This window comes from Heteronotia binoei, chromosome 4 (genome assembly GCF_032191835.1).
Source record: "Heteronotia binoei isolate CCM8104 ecotype False Entrance Well chromosome 4, APGP_CSIRO_Hbin_v1, whole genome shotgun sequence".
NCBI lineage: Eukaryota > Metazoa > Chordata > Lepidosauria > Squamata > Gekkonidae > Heteronotia > Heteronotia binoei.
Window position 1 is genome coordinate 167419095 of NC_083226.1, and position 19257 is coordinate 167438351.

A 19257-nucleotide genomic window follows, 5' to 3' on the forward strand; every position below is an offset into this window, starting at 1 on the left:
AAACATAAGAACATAAGAGAAGCCATGTTGGATCCGGCCAATGGCCCATCCAGTCCACCACTCTGTGACACAGTGGCCAAAAAACCCAGATTCCATCAGGAGGTCCACCAGTGGGGCCAGGACACTAGAAGCCCTCCCACTGTGCCCCCTCCCAAGAATACAGAATATAGAGCATCACTATTTGACCCTATTTGTACCCTGTGGCCTAAATCAGAAATGACACCACTAGGAGCAACCTGACTACACTTGTTCCCCACCAATTATTTTTAAAACCATTTTTCTCCCAACAGGAAAAAAATGTATATATAGCAGAGATGGCCAAACTGTGGCTCGGGAGCCACATGTGGCGCTTTCACACAAATTGTGTTGCTCTTGGAAGTCCCCACCACTCCATCAGCTGGCTTGAAAAATGCATTTAAAGTTGCTTTCTTTCCACCTCTCCCTCCCTCCTCACCTCGCCTTCCGGCTCTCAAACATCTGACATTCATGTCTTGTGACTCTCAAACATCTGACGTTTATTCTATGTGGCTGTTTTGTTAAGCAAGTCTGGTATATAGGGAGGGCAGAATGCAGGTGAGAATATGTCTCCCTCAACCACACATGCTGTGCCTTTGAAGTTTCCCCAACCGGAGCCTGATTTGCAGGGATTTGGCACACCAGATATGGTAGTGCACCTGCTACTCTGGTTCCAGGCCCATATTTAACCAGACTGGATCGCTAGGCAAGGCAACAACTCTGTGGAACACTGTCCTTATCAAACAGGAAAGGAGCTCCAGTCAGATCTCCAGCCAAAACAGCAGCAAGACTGTCAGCCTTGATAAGATCACCACAGAGTTTCTAGCAGTTGCTAGAGTTACCCATGTCACTTCCTAGAAGCTCTAGGAAGCATCAGGAACTCTATGGTTACAACTTCTGATAAGTACCTATGGCCTCATTTTTCTCCCCAGGATCGTCTCCCACACACCTTTGGCCTCGGTTTGCACCCACTGATGAGCTGATTAGCAGAAACTAGCTGAGGGTTTTCTGCCGTAAGTGGGCAAATGGGAACACTAGTCATGATTAGGGATGCAAATTCAGCATAAACTGAGCTGAAAAAAATACTTCCAGTATTTTGGGGGTATTATTTAAGCCAAATACAGATAGAATCAATGAATCATAGAGTTGGAAAGGACCTCTAGGGTCATCTCACCCAACCCCCTGCAGAAAATCTGATTGGCTACCGGAATAGCTAAGCCCGAATAAAGCTGATTTTTTTCCCCAGCTTTTATTCGGGTATATTCAGTTTTACCAATGGCTGGAGGGCTCCTCTTGCAGCTGAGTTTAAACTGAGCTGCAAGAGGAACCAGCCCCAGCTGAGGTGGCACGGAGCTCTCAGTTCCCACCACCCCAGCTGATCCTCTCTTGCTTCCCCACTGCACTCAGATCTTGGGGTCATCATGGTTTAACAGGAGTCAGGCTGGCTTTTTTATCAGTATTTTTCTTCTTGGGTCTTTTGGACCCCACAAAGTTTGGGATTTCTGAAAAATCCCGGATTTGAATACCATCCCTGTATTGGAATCCAGGATTTTATGGAAATACCCAATTTTGGGGGGGTCCTATAGACTCAAACTGAAAAATAACTTTTTTTTTTTTACACACAACCCTAGCCATAACCCAGCTTGAGAACTGTAGGCGGAGTAGATGTTTCAGAGGTTAGGCTATAACTGAGACTTGCCTGGTTCGATTCTTCACCTGCCAGCCATCTCGACATTTCACAAACCAGAGCTCTTTGCCAGGAGAGATGTTGGTCATCTGGGGGTCCTCTGCACAAAAAGTGAATCTGGAAAGCAAGCAAAAAAAGAAACAATCAGACCTAGGAGGTTGCGACCTAATGTAAGCGATCAAGAACAAACAAGTGGGTACGTGGGTTGTAATTTTTAGTGGACATGGAAACAGTAAAGGTGGTACAAAGCAAAATAAGAAGCCCTGACGCAACTAACTATACGTTCCCTTCCTCTAATTCCAATTGACTCACCACTCTTTGGATGAAGGAACTCTGACTGCAGCTTTCTCTCTCCAGCCCAGCCTTTCCGGAGAGAACACTCCCCACCTAGTTTGGCCTTTTATTTCCTTGTTCTAGGTCCCACCCCTCTGGTCTCCACTGAGCAAAGTTTCCCCTCCAAAACTGCTGCCCGCCCAATCAAAAGTAATCTTGGGAAATGCAGACCCTGTAGCTACTCTGATACAGGCTTTCCTGGAGCGTGTAGGCCTCATTAAGCCTAAGATCATGACACCCTGCTTTCCAGCTTCCCAGAGACATCTGTTAGCAAAAGGATGCTGAACTAGAAAGATCCTGGCCCAGTTCATCATGGCGTGTTATTTATTTATACCCTGCTTTTCTCCCCTTTGGGGACCCAAAGCGGCTTACAACACTGTTCTCCCCTCCTCTATTTTTTTTTCCTCCCAGCAGCAACCCCTGTGAAGGTAGGTTAGGCCAAGAGCGGCTGACCTCAAGTCACCCAGCAAGCTTTCATGGCCAAGTGGGGAAGTGAACCTGGCTCTCCCAGATTCCAGGCCAGATCATCTTGCATTTGATATTGAGAGCCAGAGTGCTGTAGTGGTCAGAGTGTCGGATTAGGAAATTCCTGGAGTGTCGCTGTCATCACGTCATTGCTTCTGGGTACTGATGGAGTTGCACGCTGTTATGTTCACCTCCCAGTTTTCACAAAATCATTGAGTTCGAAGAGGCCTCCAAGCCTCCATCTAGTTCAACCCCCTGCACAATGCAGGAAATTCACAAATACCTGTCCCCACAAACCCATAACTCCTGCTACAGTTTGGTGTAGTGGTTAAGTACGCGGACTCTTATCTGGGAGAACCGGGTTTGATTCCCCACTCCTCCACTTGCAGCTGCTGGAATGGCCTTGGGTCAGCCATAACTCTTGTAGGAGGTGTCCTTGAAAGGGCAGTTGCTGAGCTAGCAATGCTTTGAGAGCCAGTTTGGTGTAGTGGTTAAGTGTGCAGACTCTTATCTGGGAAAACCGGGTTGATTCCCCACTCCTCCACTTGCAGCTGCTGGAATGGCCTTGGGTCAGCCATAGCTCTTGTAGGAGGTGTCCTTGAAAGGGCAGTTGCTGAGCTAGCAATGCTTTGAGAGCCAGTTTGGTGTAGTGGTTAAGTGTGCAGACTCTTATCTGGGGGAACCGGGTTTGATTCCCCACTCCTCCACCTGCAGCTGCTGGAATGGCCTTAGGTCAGCCATAGCTCTCGTAGGAGTTGTCCTTGAAAGGGCAGCTGCTGTGAGAGCCCTCTCAGCCCCACCCACCTCACAGGGTGTCTGTTGTGGGGGGTGGAAGATAAAGGAGATCGTGAGCCACTCTGAGATTCAGAGTGGAGGGTGAGATACAAATCCAATGTCGTGTTCTTCCACGCCCAAAAGATGGCAAAAAACCCAAAACAAAACACATAAGACCTTTCAGGTTCCCTGGACAAGCTGGCCTGCAGAAAATTGCTTCTTGAACCCAAAGTGGCGAACAGTATTTCCCTGGGCATGCAAGAAAGGGCGATGAGAACTAAGCACTGATGCAACCCTTCCTGCCTTCCTTCGCATGATCTGCCTAACTTCACCGAATCAGCATTGCTGTCAGGAGGCTGGAGTGTGGGTTAGGCGGTTTCCACGTCAACGGGTGACCTAGCAACCCTAATTACCACAGAGGAACTGCATGGTGGGATACAGACCACATTCTGGGTACACTCCAACCCAATGACTCCCATCTCCCGAAACCACCACCTCATCTTGGCCATTCTTACTTCTTCTGAGTCTCTCCAGACTTCACACGAATACGCCGGATCTGAAGTTCCTTGGATGAAGTGTCAGCCTGAGCCCAGTAGCTCCTGAGCTCTTTCCACAGGCCGTACCACGTCTGAGTGGATCCCGCCCACTTGAGCTTGATCCTCAGGACGTCTCCCACGTCTTCTTCGGTGTAAACCAGGAAAGTGTTGGTGAAGTTCAGCCCTATCTGCCCATATCTGAAACGAGAGGCCCAAGAAATCGTGTTAAGGATGCATAGCGGCCAAGCGACAAACCTGCTCATCTCTGTCTGACGTAGTTTGTCTCTAGCAACAACTGGTCCCTGGATCCAGTTTGCAGGCTTGCACTGGAAGCTTTGATAGCTTCCTCTGTAAAGTGCAGAGGCAAGGGCATGCCACACATGTCCTGAGAGGCCTTTTCTGTTTGTGTGGCCTAGCGGCACTACCCAAGCATGCACCTTAGAACGTTACATAAAAACACAAGAGAAGCCATCTTGGATCAGGCCAATGGCCCATCCAGTCCAACACTCTGTGTCACACAGTGGCCAAAACCCAGGTGCCATCAGGAGGTCCATCGGCAGGACCAGAACTCCAGAAGCCCTCCCACTGTTGCCCCCCCAGCACCAAGAATACAGAGTATCACTGCCCCAGATAAGAGTGTACCATCTATACCTGGTGGCTAATAGCCACTCATGGACCTCTGCTCTTAAGAACATAAGAGAAGCCATCTTGGATCATGCCAATGGCCCATCCAGTCCAACACTCTGTGTCACATAAGAACATAAGAGAAGCCCTGTTGGATCAGGCCAGTGGCCCATCCAGTCCAACACTCTGTGTCACATAAGAACATAAGAGAAGCCCTGTTGGATCATGCCAATGGCCCATCCAATCCAACACTCTTGTGTCACATAAGAACATAAGAGAAGCCATGTTGGATCAGGCCAATGGCCCATCCAGTCCAACACTCTGTGTCACATAAGAACATAAGAGAAGCCCTGTTGGATCAGGCCAGTGGCCCATCCAGTCCAACACTCTGTGTCACATAAGAACATAAGAGAAGCCCTGTTGGATCATGCCAATGACCCATCCAGTCCAACACTCTGTGTCACACAGTGGCCAAAACCCAGGTGCCATCAGGAGGTCCACCAGCAAGGCCAGAATTCCAGATGTAGTGATGGGGTCTCAGTCCTCAAGATCAGAGACCCACATGCAGGATCTGTTGCATTTTGGAAGGATCTGCTAGCGGGTCATGGATAGGGCCAAACTAGATGAGATGGTGTATCTGCCACAGCAACGCTGCCACCATTTTAATGTCTAATGAGCTACTTTAAAAATGCTGTGAGGGCCTGACCTGGACTGAGCCTGCAACATGGTGGGATGAGATGCTCTTGCCCTGCCCCCAGCAGGGTTGCCAGCCTCCAGGTGATGGCTGGAGATCTCCCACTATTACAACTGATCTCCAGGCGAAAGGGATCAGGTCACCTTTGGAATAACAGATTTAAATGCAATGAAACAAATTTAAAAACAACAAAACAAAACAAGGGGTGTCAAGTAGTCCACTCACATTTCCAGAGGCAGAGGGTGGGAGTCACTGTTGGTGCCATGCAGCGTCACAGAGAAGGCGGGCTCGGTGTCTTGCAAGTTTTTGTAGCTGAAGACGTGTATTTTCATTTGGTAGTGATAAACTGCAGAGATACAAGGGTGGACACTCAACATGCAACAGCTCTGCAGCTGTGTTTCAAGTGGCGGCCGGTGCTCCTTCCACCAGCTGATCCCCTTGCAAGTTCCCCGGTTTTAGCACCTGGAGATCTCCTGTCATTACCATTCATCTCCAGACTACCAAGAGCAGTTCCCTTGGTGGAAATGGCTGCTTTGGAGAGGGGACTCCATGGCATTGCACCATGCAAAGGTCTATCCCCTCCCCAAACCTTTCCCTCTCCAAGCTTCACCCCCAAAATATCCAGGTGTTTCTCAAGCCTACTGACTGCCCAGTTCCTACTGTCTAGGACTGGGGTGTCAAATGTGCGGCCTGAGGGCCAGATCAGTCCCCCAGAGGGCTCCTATCAGGCCCACAAGCAATTCACTGCCATCTGCTTCCTTCTGCATCACAGCTTGCTTTGCCAGGCTTGTTCAATCACACAAGAACTACAGAGCAAAGCCTCTATTTTCTCCATTGGCTGACCAGCACATGAAGCAACTTATATACAGAAGCTCACAATGCCCAGCCATTCCATGTTTTCCCCTGGGTCTTAGGCTCAAAGCAGTGGCCAGGTTTCTGTAATTAATGTCAATAAAACAAAAGGTTTGCAACTCACACACACCTGAACACCTGAACAGCATACTCAAGATTGCTACAGCACAGATATTGTCTCCAGATTTTGATGCAATAATTCAGAACAAAAAGTGTCAGTTATCAAAAACCGTTAAATAAACAAAATATTGCAAGAGTGCTAATCTTTTAAGCATGTTTTAAGGTTTTTTAAAAAAATCTTTAATTGTGTTTGTCTGTATTTTTTTATAAAGTTTACATATCCACTACCTGGCATTACGTTCTATGACACACACAGTCCAACATGACAAAATCTCATTTATAGGTCAGATCCGGCCCTCATAACAAATGAGTTTGACACCCTTGGCCTAGGATGTAAGAACTGACACACTTTCAGCTTACGGGTTTGCCCACTGCCTGTCCCCTGCCCTCCCCCTGCCTGTCATTTCTCCTCTTCCTAAACAATTGGAGAGGGAGAGAGAAAAAGAGAGAGAGCCAAGCAGGCTGCATCAATGATGCATCGCAAGCAATCTTCCAGCTGTGATACTCCCTGTATTTCAGACCTTAAAGGCAGCATCTTCCACAAACTAAATAAAATTATCTAGTGACCAGGGGGAAGGCGGAGGGGGAAAACCCACCTTTGAAAGGCATGTCGGCCCGCGTTTTCAAATACATCTTGCTGTTTCTCTTGTTGCGCATCTTCTTGGCATTGTAGCCGATCCCTGTGCAGCGATTCTTCCGGCAGCTCAAGCAGATCCCTTTCTTGAAGCGGTTGGAGTCGGTGCACTGGAAGGCAAAGCTCTGCTTATCCTTGTTGACCAGCGAGTCAACGAAGAGGAAGACGGAGCGCTCGTGTTCGCACCGCACAGCATCTCCGAAATCTACAGTAGCAGAAAAGAAGAGGGGGGGAAACAGACACCTGTTTATGAGTCAGTAAAACCAGCTGTTCGCTATTCTTCACTGCAGCAAAAAAGAAAGAGCCCTCCCCCCCCCCCCAAAAAAATGTGGTCAGATTTACAAGCTTTCTGATGTCCCACACGAGCCAAGATTGGCCAGGGACCAGCCAGGCCTGCGGCCAGAAATTTTTACAGTAGGACACAGAAGAGCATCGTAAATTGAAGCTGAATAGTAAACCGTAAATACAGAAATGGACAAATGTGTTACAAAGATTTCACACATAACTTTATTTCAAGTAAAGTTGTTAAAAAGGATCAGGGGTGGAATCCTAGCAGGAGCTCCTTTGCATATTAGGCCACGCCCACTAATGTAGCCAATCCTCCAAGAGCTTACGAGGCTTTTTTTTGTATGCTCTTGGAGGATTGGCTACATCAGAGGGGTGTGGCCTAATATGCAAATAAGCTCCTGCTAAAATTCCACCCATGCAAAAGCATCCAAGAGCAGCAACTGGAAAGAGTACCTGATTATTATTATTTATTTATTTATTTGGGGGGGGGGGTTCTTTCTGATCCTTCCATGAGTAAAAAATGGTAAACAGAAATTATCTGAAGAGTCACAAAAGTAGCATCAAATAGCTTGAGGGGGAGGAACCTCTGATCCAAAGTGTGGGGTAGTGGATAGAGGGGCAGACTAGGACACTGGGGTGATCTTGGGCCTCTCACAGACTCTCAGCCTGGCCTAACCCACAGGGTTGTTGTTGTCTGAGAATGGAGGCAGGGAGAACAATCACAGAATCATAGAGTTGGAAGGGAAATCTAGAGTAGTCCAACCCCCTGAACAATGCAGGAAGTTCACAAATACCTCCTAACGTTCTAAGCCACAATAAGCCACAAATACCTCCTAACGTTCTAAGCCACAACTCCGGAGAGTAGCAGGATATAACATGCATATGCACGAGTTTCTAGAGAAAAGCAGCCCTGTACATTAGTGGCAGACAGAAATCTCGCACTGTCGGATGAGCTGGAGAAGGACCGACCATCTCTGTCACCTTCCCAAGCCATTTGCTGAACTTTTAACACTTAAAGTTCTATGCTGGGAAATATTCCACTGCTAGAGGTTCCTATCTATTGGCCCCAACTTATCCATGACAGGTTTTTATTTATCTATATAAAACATTTAGTAGGTGCCTTGCAGGAACTCAAGGTGGCTTATAGCGGAAACAGAACACAATTAAATACATTAAAAGAACCACTTATTTCAAATCAATAATTTAAAAACAAAAGTAGGCAGAAAAACTGAACCTAACAGAATGCTGTCTTGAATAAAATCACCTTCAACTGCCCCCTAAAGATCTAAAGTGAGCGGGCCCGGTACACTTCCCTGGGAAGAAGAAAAAGAAGACGACGACTGTAGATTTATACCCTGCCCTTCTCTCTGAATTAGAGTCTCAGAGCGGCTTACAATATCCTTTATCTTCCTTCCCCACAACAGACACCCTGTGAGGTGGGTGTGGCTGAGAGAGCTCTAACAGACGCTGCCCTTTTAAGGACAGAGTCTCAGAGTGACCTACAATCTCCTTTATCTTCTTCCTCCACAACAAACACCTTGTGAGGTAGGTGGGGCTGAGAGAGCTCTCCCCAGAAGCTACCTTTTCAAGGACAACTCTGCAAGAGCTATGGCTAACCCAAGGCCATTCCAGCAGCTGCAAGTGGAGGAGTGGGGGAATCAAACCTGGTTCTCCCAGATAAGAGTCCACACGCCTAACCACGACACCAAACTTATTCCATAATCATGGGGCTGCCACTGAAAAGGCCCTGTCTCAAATACCCAGCAAATGAGCTTCCTTGGCCAATGGGAAAGTCAAGAGGGCCTCTCTCTGTGATCTTGCTGGGCAGGAATGTATAGGAGATGACAGTCCTTCAGATACTCTGACCCGAAGCCATGGTGGGCTTTAAAAGTCAAAAGCAGCCAGTTGAATTGGGCTCAGGAGCAGAGAGGTAGCCAGTGTATTCGGTCTAACATTGAACATAAGAACAAAAGAGAAGCCATGTTGGTTCAGGCCAATGGCCCATCCAGTCCAACACTGTCACACAGTGGCCAAAAAAAAATTATACACACACACACACTGTGGCTAATAGCCACTGATGGACCTCTGCTCCATATTTTTATCTAACCCCCTCTTGAAGGTGGCTATGCTTGTGGCCGCCACCACCTCCTGTGGCAGTGAATTCCACATGTTAATCACCCTTTGGGTTGTGCCGGTCTTTTGGGGTAACTCCCTATTTATACAAATGGTGAAATCAATAACGTCATCGTCATTGCTCCCAAGCGGTGCGATCACTTTTACATCTCTCACCAAGTCTTGGGCATTACTTAGGACCAAATCCAGGATCGCCCCACCCCTGGTAGGTTCTGAGACCATCTGCTCCATAGCACAGTCATTGAGAGCATCAAGAAACTCAATCTCTTTCTCTCAACCAGAACACATATTGACCCAATCAATCTGCGGGTAGTTAAAATCACCTATTATGACACAGTTTTTATGTTTAGCTGCTATCTTTAATCCTTCCATCATATTATAATCGTCCTCTATCTTTTGATTTCGTGGGCGATAACAAACTCCCATAGTTAAATTTCCTTTTGGGCCCTCTATTTCAACTCAAAGCATTTCTAGAAGGGAATCTAATTCTCTGACCTCAGTCTTACTGGACCGTATATTCTCTCTGACATACAGAGCTACCCCACCTTCAACCCTTCCCTCCCTATCCTTCCGATATAACTTATATCCAGGAATCACCGTGTCCCACTGATTCTCCTCATTCCACCAAATTTCTGAAATTCCCACAATGTCTATGTTTTCTCCCAACACTAAACATTCCAATTCACCAATTTTACTTCGAACATTTCTAGCATTTGCATACAAACATCTATAATTTCCCAGGCAAGCTAGGCCTGCAACCTTCCTCCTGCCACCTCGAGACTTTGGCAGGCAGTCCATACTGTTTGTCACCATCACAGTGGACAACTCTGATCCATTACCTGGTAGAAAAGTAACAGCTAACCCTTCATCTCTTTGAGATGAGTCCTCCTGAACCAGAGACATTTCATCTCCTGTCGGCTTTCCCCCAAGATTTAGTTTAAAAATTGCTCTGCCACCTTTTTGATTTTAAGCGACCAGAACACATATTGACCCAATCAATCTGCGGGTAGTTAAAATCACCTATTACGACACAGTTTTTACTGGGGCTGGATGCTCCCATTAGCTGGTCCTGACCAGCAGTGGAGTTATCACAAGTTATTCAATATGACTGAGTCTATCAGAAGTCCCAACTTCAAACAAGCAGAAGAACTTACTCCCGTAGGCGAGGGATCCTAAGACGTCAGTCAAGGAGCACCCCGGCTGGACATCTCCTCCATTGGGGTAGACATCAATGTGACCTATAGGCATCTGGATCCCGATGCTGACTCCCAGGGCTTCTCTCGTGTACGTGTGCAAGACATCCACAAAGTCCGCATCATCAGGAGAGAGACGCCGGTCGGGTTCGACTCCTTCAAACATCGGGCCAGCTGGGTCCATGCCTGAAGGATCAGTGATGCATGGTTAGTACTTAAGAACAAAAGAACATAAAAACCCTACTGGATCAGACCAGCAGTCCATCTAGTCCAGCATCCTGTCTCACACAGTGGCCAACCAGTTCTTCTGGAGCGTCAACAACAGGGCAGAGAGGCCAAGGCCTTCATAAGAATATAAGAAGAGCCCTGCTGGATCAGACCAGTGGTCCATCTAGTTCAGCATCCCATCCCACACAGTGGCCAACCAGTTCCTCTGAAGGGCCAACAACAGGGCAGAGAGACCAAGGCCTTCATAAGAATATAAGAAGAGCCCTGCTGGATCAGACCAGTGGTCCATCTAGTCCAGCATCCTGTCTCACACAGTGGTCAACCAGTTCTTCTGGAGGGTCAACAACAGGGCAGAGGCTGAGGCCTCCGTAAGAACAGGGCTTTTTTGTAGCAGGGACTCCTTTGCCTATTAGGCCATACACCTCTGATGTAGAAGAAGAATTGCAGATTTATACCCCGCTCTTCTCTCTGAGACTCAGAGTGGCTTACAATCTCCTTTATCTTCTCCCCTCACAACAGACACCCTGTGAGGTGGGTAGGGCTGGAGAGGGCTCTCACAGCAGCTGCCCTTTCAAGGACAACCCCTGCCAGAACTATGGCTAACCCAAGGCCATTCCAGCAGGTGCAAGTGGAGGACTGGGGAATCAAACCCAGTTCTCCAAGATAAGAGTCCACGCACTTAACCACTACACCAAACTGGTCTTATGCTAAGAGCCCTGTAAGCTCTGGAAGATTGGCTACAACAGGGATGTTTGGCCTAATATGCGAAGGAGTTCCTGCTACAAAAAAAGCCCTGCGTAAGAACATAAAAGAGCCTTGCAGGATCAGACCAGTGGTCCACCTAGGCCATTCCAGCAGCTGCAAGTGGAGGAGTGAGTATAAATGGGCAGTCTTCGCAGTGGAGGACGGTAAGCAGTGGGGTGCCACAGGGCTCGGTACTGGGTCCCATCCTCTTTAAGTTGTTCATAAATGATTTAGAGTGGGCAGTGAGCAGTGAAGTGGCCAAGTTTGCGGATGACACTAAATTGTTCAGGGTGGTGAGAACCAGAGAGGATTGTGAGGAACTCCAAAGGGATCTGTTGAGGCTGGGTGAGTGGGCGTCAACGTGGCAGATGCGGTTCAATGTGGCCAAGTGCAAAGTATTGCACATTGGGGCTAAGAATCCCAGCTACAAATACAAGTTGATGGGGTGTGAACTGGCAGAGACTGACCAAGAGAGAGATCTTGGGGTCATGATAGATAACTCACTGAAAGTGTCAAGACAGTGTGCGTTTGCAATAAAAAAGGCCAACGCCATGCTGGGAATTATTAGGAAGGGAATTGAAAACAAATCAGCCAGTATCATAATGCCCCTGTATAAATCGATGGTGCGGTCTCATTTGGAGTACTGTGTGCAGTTCTGGTTGCCGCACCTCAAAAAGGATATTATAGCATTGGAGAAAGTCCAGAGAAAGGCAACTAGAATGATTAAAGGGCTGGGGCACTTTCCCTATGAAGAAAGGTTGAAACGCTTGGGACTCTTTAGCTTGGAGAAACGTCGACTGCGGGGTGACATGATAGAGGTTTACAAGATAATGCATGGAATGGAGAGAGTAGAGAAAGAAGTACTTTTCTCCCTTTCTCACAATACAAGAACTCGTGGGCATTCGATGAAATTGCTGAGCAGACAAAAGGAAGTACTTCTTCACCCAAAGGGTGATTAACATGTGGAATTCACTGCCACAGGAGGTGGTGGTGGCCACAAGTATAGCCACCTTCAAGAGGGGTTTAGATAAAAATATGGAGCACAGGTCCATCAGTGGCTATTAGCCACAGTGTATGTGTGTATATAACATTTTTTGCCACTGTGTGACACAGAGGGTTGGACTTGATGGGCCGTTGGCCTGATCCAACATGGCTTCTCTTATGTTCTTATGAGTGGGGAAGAAGAAGATATTGGATTTATATCCCGCCCTCCACACCGAAGAGTCTCAGAATGGCTCACAATCTTCTTTACCTTCCTCCGCCACAACAGACACCCTGTGAGGTGGGTGGGGCTGGAGAGGGCTCTCACAGCAGCTGCCCTTTCAAGGACAACCTCTGCAAGAGCTATGGCTGACCCAAGGCCATTCCAGCAGGTGCAAGTGGAGGAGTGGGGAATCAAACCTGGTTCTTCCAGATAAGAGTCCACACACTTAACCACGACACCAAACTGGCTCTTTCACACATGTGCTGCATTGCTTTTATTCCACTCTGCATATTAGCTTCACTAAGTATCCAACAGTTTTGCAGATACAGCCTCAGGTTTTGACAGGCTTCTCATTCACAGAGGCCGCTCAAGCATTTAAACTGTCTCTGGAGGCGACAGAAGGGTGAATTCTCGCAAGGTCATCTGCAGACACCCTTACCTGTAATCCTGCCTACAGTCCCCCGTGCATAGTTTCCGGCGAAGCCAGCCACGTGTGCCCCAAGGCTGTAGCCAAGCAAGTGGACGTTCTTCAGGTGGAAATGCTCTTTCTCCTGCAAGAACAAAGGGAACTCGATCAGCCAGGTATTTGCGGGTGAAAGGAGGGGATTCATACCTGTCATTACATGACAGAAGACTTTGCAAGGATTTCTGCCAAAGAAAGAACCATGCACACGGTATTCCCAGATGAGCAAGACTGGTTCAAGTATCTACTACGTAAAACTGTAGGATCATAAGAGTTGGAAGGCGCCTTCAAGACCATCTGGTCCAACCCCCTGATCAAAACAAGATCAGCCTAGAGCAGGGGTGTCAAACACCCATTCTGAGGGCGGGAACTGGCCCACTGGGCTATTTTCTCCCCCCTCCTCTCCTTACCCTTTGAAGCTCCCAGGCTGCATCTCTTTCCATTCCAAGGCTCTTTGAAGCTCTGAGGCAGTCTCTTGCAGCCTGGAAGCTTCAACGGCTCTTTGAAGCCCCCTTTGAAATTCCCAGGCTAAGTCTAAATTCCCTGGCTCTTCCTTCCTTTCTCTGCTGGCTGTGGCAAGGAAAATGTGGGGTGTATTTTAAGTTCCATTCCACGTTTTTCTTGCAGCACTGTCTTTGCTTTGCAATGGTTTCAAATGGAGTGAAGGTGGTTACATTTTCAGGGTTCCTATAGCCAGCTGAAACTCATGCTTCCTGGAGTTCTGGTCCTGCAAACAAAAAGTCGATGCTTTCAGCCAGTTTATCTCTGTTGAATGGCCCTAATCTAGTGAGTATTCTAATGTGGGAACCCACAGCCAAAGGGGGATATTATACTGGAAAGCCATTGCCAATCTGAGTAGACTTGGGAGTGGGGGAGAAGCTTACACTGCCATTTCATTGTTTCCCTTTGTGCTTTTTCTTGATGTTTTGTTTTTAAAATTCCCACTGCCGAATTCTACTTTCCAACTTAAACAAAATATCAGAAGAGTTTTAAGCATGTTTGTATTTTAAGTTTTCAAAAAGTATCTTTAACTGGATTTGCCTGCATCCCTTATAATAATAATAATAAAATTTTATTTAGACCCAGCCCTCCCTGCCAAGGCAGGCTCAGGGCGGCTTACAGACATGGCAAAGCCATATTGAACAATAAAACAGTTATACAATTCAATAAAATTTACAATTTACTATTAAATTTTACATAGTCTAAAACAATCTAAAAACAATCTAAAATAATCTCTACTTGCTGTTATCTCAGTTATTAGTATTAGTGATGGCGTGATGTTTATTTCAGGCTCCATCTTGAAAGGCTAGCCGGAAGAGGGCGGTTTTACACGCCCTATGGAATTGGCTAAGGAATTATAAAGTTTATATCTCCACTTCCTGGCATTGTATTTTACGACACACATGGCCTGGCCCCACAAAGTCCCATTTGTGTCAGATCCGGCCCCCCTAACAAATGAGTTTGACACCCCTGGCCTCGAGCATCCCTGACATGCGTTTGTCCAGCCGCTATTGGAAGACAGCCACAGAGGGGGACACCTCACCACCTCCCTAGGCAACCCATTCCACTGCTGAACTACTCTTACTGTAAAAAAAAAAAATTCCTCATATCCAGCCAGCATGCCCTGTCTCATCAGATCTCAGAAGCTAAGCAGAGACATCAAGAGTGTGTCTCTCTAAGCTGAGTTGGCATGAGTTAGCTCACAGGTTTTTAGCCTACAGCTCACAGTTTTGTCTTAGCTTGGGAAAAATGGCCCCAGAGCAAACTAATTTATGCAGCAGCTCATATTGGGAATGCCAGTAGCTCACAGAGTAGAACTTTTGCTCACAAGACTCTGCAGCTTAGAAGGAGCATTGGTTGTCATAAGAACATAAGAGAAGCCATGTTGAATCAGGCCAATGGCCCATCCAGTCCAACACTCTGCGTCACACAGTGGCCAAAAAAACCAAGTGTCATCAGGAGGACCACCAGTGGGGCCAGGACACTAGAAGACCTCCCACTGTGCCCCCCCCAAGCACTAAGAATACAGATTATCACTGTCCCAGACATAAGAACATAAGAGAAGCCATGTTGGATCAAGCCAATGGCCCATCCAGTCCAACACTCTGTGTCACACAGTGGCCAGAATATATATATATACACACATACTGTGGCTAATAGCCACTGATGGACCTCTGCTCCATATTTTTATCCAATCCCCTCTTGAAGCTGGCTATGCTTGTAGCTGCCATCACCTCCTGTGGCAGTGAATTCTGCATGTTAATCACCCTTTGGATGAAGAAGTTTCCACATGTTAATCACCCTTTGGGGCACTGGCAAGTACTCGGCTGGGAGACCTCCTTGGAATACCAGCAGTCGGGAGGCAGGGGCAGGCTTTATTCAGCCACCTCCCTGAATATCCTCCAGACCCCCAGTAGGGGATCAGTCACCAGAGGTCGCCAAGACTTCCAGGTGCACACACACACACAAATACCTCAATAAAGTTCAAATAACCAGCCAGTACCTTTCCACTCATAATTTAAACCCATTATTGTGAGTCCCTTCCTCTGCTGCCAAGAGGAACACCTCCCTGCCCTCCTCTAAGCGACAGCCCTTCAAATACTTCAAGAGGGCCACGATGTCACTTCCACAACCTCCTCTTCTCCAGGCTGAACGTTCCCAGATCTCTCAGCCTTTCCTCACAGGGCTTGGTCTCCAGGACCCTGATCACCCTCCTCTCTCTTCTCTGCACCTGCTCCATTTTGTCCAGAACCTTTTTGAAGCGAGGCCTCCAGATTTCCCATAATACTCCAGATGCTGCTTGTCCACTGCAGTGCACAGTGGGACTATGACATCTTATGATTTGGATGTTATACCTCTGTTGATATCACCCACATGCCTGTTTCATAAAACAACAGAAGCTAAGTTGGCCTGGTGTGTGATGCTTTCCTCCAACACTCTCCAAAATTAAAGTTCCTCCCGACCTTCAATTGGGCTACCTGACATCAGGACCCACAGCTTCTAAGTATGGGGAGTGGATGGGCGTGGAGAAACAATCAATCACCCATCAATTTATATAAGGAAACAGTGGCAGTAGTCATTATCGGCAAGTGATGGCAATGGCAAGTGATGGCAATGGCAAGTGATGGCGGAGACTGGAAGGATTCACTGGATTCAGAAAGTGTGCCCTGTTTTTCAGCCCTGCCCCCCCCCCCGCACAATGGCACAGCAGAAGATTTGAACAGCATGGCAAGTGAAGGCTGAACAAAACCCAGCACCATCACTGCCCCTGCAGATCCGCACTCTGGCATGCAGCCTGGCTTGCACCTGATAGTAGTGTTTCTAAAGCCTCTTTCTCATGCCAGCTCCCGCTGCAGCCTTGCATGAGGCTCAACGCTTTTTTTCTCTTGCAAGCTTTACCTCTAGCCAGTCCAGCAGCTTTGCCATCTCCTTTCCCACCCACCCGGGTGTAGTTGACAGCGTTGGTGTAGAGCTGATGGGCGAAACTGAGCCAGTCGACCACCACTACGTTGGAACCCTTCTCTCGCTCCCTGGAGAGCCGTTACCAGGCTGTCTTGCCACGTTTCAAACATGCCGCTCATCTGTAGGAAGAAGCTGCTTTTAGAATCACAGAGTTGGAAGGGGACCCCCAGGGTCATCTAGTCCAACCCCCTGTACAATGCAACAAACACCCTCCCCCGAAATTCACAGGATCTTCATTGCTGTCAGATGGCCATCTAGCCTCTGTTGAAAACCTCCAAGGAAGGAGAGCCCACCACCTCCCGAGGAAGCCTGTTCCACTGAGGAACCCGCTCTAAATTCACAAACACCTCCCCCTAAATTCACAGGATCCTCATTGCTGTCAGATGGCCATCTAGCCTCTGTTTAAAAACCTCCAAGGAAGGAGAGCCCACCACCTCCCAAGGAAGCCTGTTCCACTGAGAAACCACTCTAACAATCAGGAAGTTCTTCCTAATGTTGAGCCGGAAACTCTTTTGATTTAACTTCAACCCATTGGTTCTGGTCCTACCTTCTGGGGCCACAGAAAATAATTCCACATCATCCTTTTACTGCCTTCCTTACTGGTGGAGGCCCCCATGTGCATATCCCAGCCATCCAGACACTTGAACGCTAATACACTTGAAGGTTGTGTGTAAGCATTTTCACTGACCTGCATAGGGTCACTTCGCCATAAGAAATCCCACTCTATATGCCCCAGACATCCCTATTTACCATGGGCAGTTCCAGTTTTCTACTGGATTCCACATGAAGACAACGAAGAAGAGTGAGACTTATACCCTGCCCTTCACTCGAAGTCTCAGTGTGGCTTACAATCTCCTTTCCCTTCCTTCTCCCCACAACAGACACCCCGTGAGGTAGGTGGGGATGCGTGAGCTCTGAGAGCACTGGGACTGGCCCAAAGTCACCCGGCAGCTGCATGCAAAAGAGCGGGGAATCAAGCTCAGTTCTCCAGATTAGAGTCTGCCACACTTAACCACTACACCATAGCCGGCTCTGAATTACAGGCCCCAGTTTTCCAAAGCAGTGGCCTTGTCTGTCTGTTGCAGCCTAACAAAACAAAAGTCCAATGGCATCTTGAAAAACTGACAATGTTGATTATAACGGAATCCACAGAGTTGGAAGAAGAAAAAGAAGACATTGGATTTATATTCTGCCCTCCACTCAAGAGTCTCAGAGCGGCTCATAATCTCCTTTATCTCCCTCCCCCACAACAAACACCCTGTGAGGTGGGTGGGGCTGAGAGGGCTCTCACAGCAGCTGCCCTTTCAAGGACAAGCTCTGTGATAACTATGGCTGATCCAAGGCCATTCCAGCAGTTGCAACTGGAGGAGTGGGGGAATCAAACCTGGTTCTCCCAGATAAGAGTCAGCACGCTTAACCACTACACCAAACTGGTTGGAAAAGGCCATACTCTATACCAGTGGTGGCCAAACTTGTTTAACGCAAGAGCCACATAGAATAAATGTCAGATGTTTGAGAGTTGCAGGACATGAACATCAACTATTTGAGAGCTGGGAGGGAGAGGTGGAAAAAAAACAAGTTTAAATGCATTCTCCAAGTCACCGAGAGGCTTGGAGAAGCAATTTAAAGAGAGAAATGCCTTCACCAAGCTGGCCGATGGGGTTCGAGGGGCTTCATGAGTCACACAATATGGTTGAAAGAGCCACATTTGGCTCTTGAGTCACAGTTTGGATGTAGCTGTAGGTCAGGGGTGGCCAATCTCAGCCTACTTACCGTCCACCCATGGATGATGAAGAAACTTTTAGCAGACAGGTTGAACTTGCAGTCTTCTAGCCCCTGCTCGTCGCCAATGGTGAGGCTGCAGCTGCTGTCAGGGTCGGCTGAGGAGCGAACGTAGAACTTCACTTGCATTTGCTGAACATTCGTCGGCTTCCCATTTGGCTTCGGCAGCCAAGAGGCGCTATCATCTGAGATAAGAACATTTGCCATTAAACATGGCCCAGAGGAATAAGAAGCAAAAAACCAATGCAGGAGATTTACAGGGATCTCAAGGCACGATCTAATAGCCTTAATGGCTTGGCAGTCGATACCCCGAGCGCCTGCCAAAGTCTCTCTTCAACGTGGAATGGGCTTCCCTTGCTTCCTACACAGGAGAGGGCAGATTCCATCAAAAGCCTGCCTATTTTGTTTGTAGCCTGCACTTCGTACAGTGTTTCCCAAAAAGCTGTTTCTTGTCGAGGCGTCCCAGCAGGAATTCCCTTTCCTAAATCTTTACTTGAACACACAGAATTGTAGAGTCGGAAGGGACCTCCGGGGTCACCTAGTCCAACCCCCTGCACAATGCAGGAACTTCACAAATACCTCCACCCCACATATATCCCCAGTGACCCCTGCTCCACGACCAGAAGATGGCAAAGCTGCTTACACTGAATCAGACCCTTGGCCCATCTACTCAGACTGGCAGTGACCTCCGGGGTCTCAGGCAGAAGTCCTTTACAACACCTTCAGCGTGGTCTTTTTCACCGGAGATGCCGGGGGTTGAACCTGGGACCTTCCGCATGCCAAAAATATGTTCTAAGACTGAGCCACACCCCTCCCCCCCCCCAAAAAAAACCCCTGACCACATTGAACTTCCTTATAATGAATCAGAACCTTGGTCTATCAAGGTCGTTCGCATCACCTACTGCCAGATATTTTAATTGGAGATGCCCAGGGTAATTTTTGAAGCAGGAACTCCTTTGCATATTAGGCCACACCCCCTGATGTAGCCAATCCTTCAGGAGCTTACAGGGCTCTTATTGCAGGGGC

General features: G+C 47.8%; 1 protein-coding gene across 1 annotated transcript; it reads right to left on the reverse strand.

The window, feature by feature from the left end:
* Positions 1 to 1663: 1663 nt before the first annotated feature.
* On the reverse strand, positions 1664 to 18363 carry LIPG (lipase G, endothelial type). The gene is given in 10 exon segments (XM_060236184.1): positions 1664 to 1819; positions 3790 to 4008; positions 5354 to 5474; positions 6697 to 6939; positions 10310 to 10534; positions 12964 to 13075; positions 16387 to 16425; positions 16427 to 16519; positions 16521 to 16568; positions 18223 to 18363. Coding segments are annotated over 10 exon segments (1365 nt in total). The 5' UTR covers positions 18361 to 18363; the 3' UTR covers positions 1664 to 1692.
* Between the last annotated feature and the right edge of the window lie 894 nt (positions 18364 to 19257).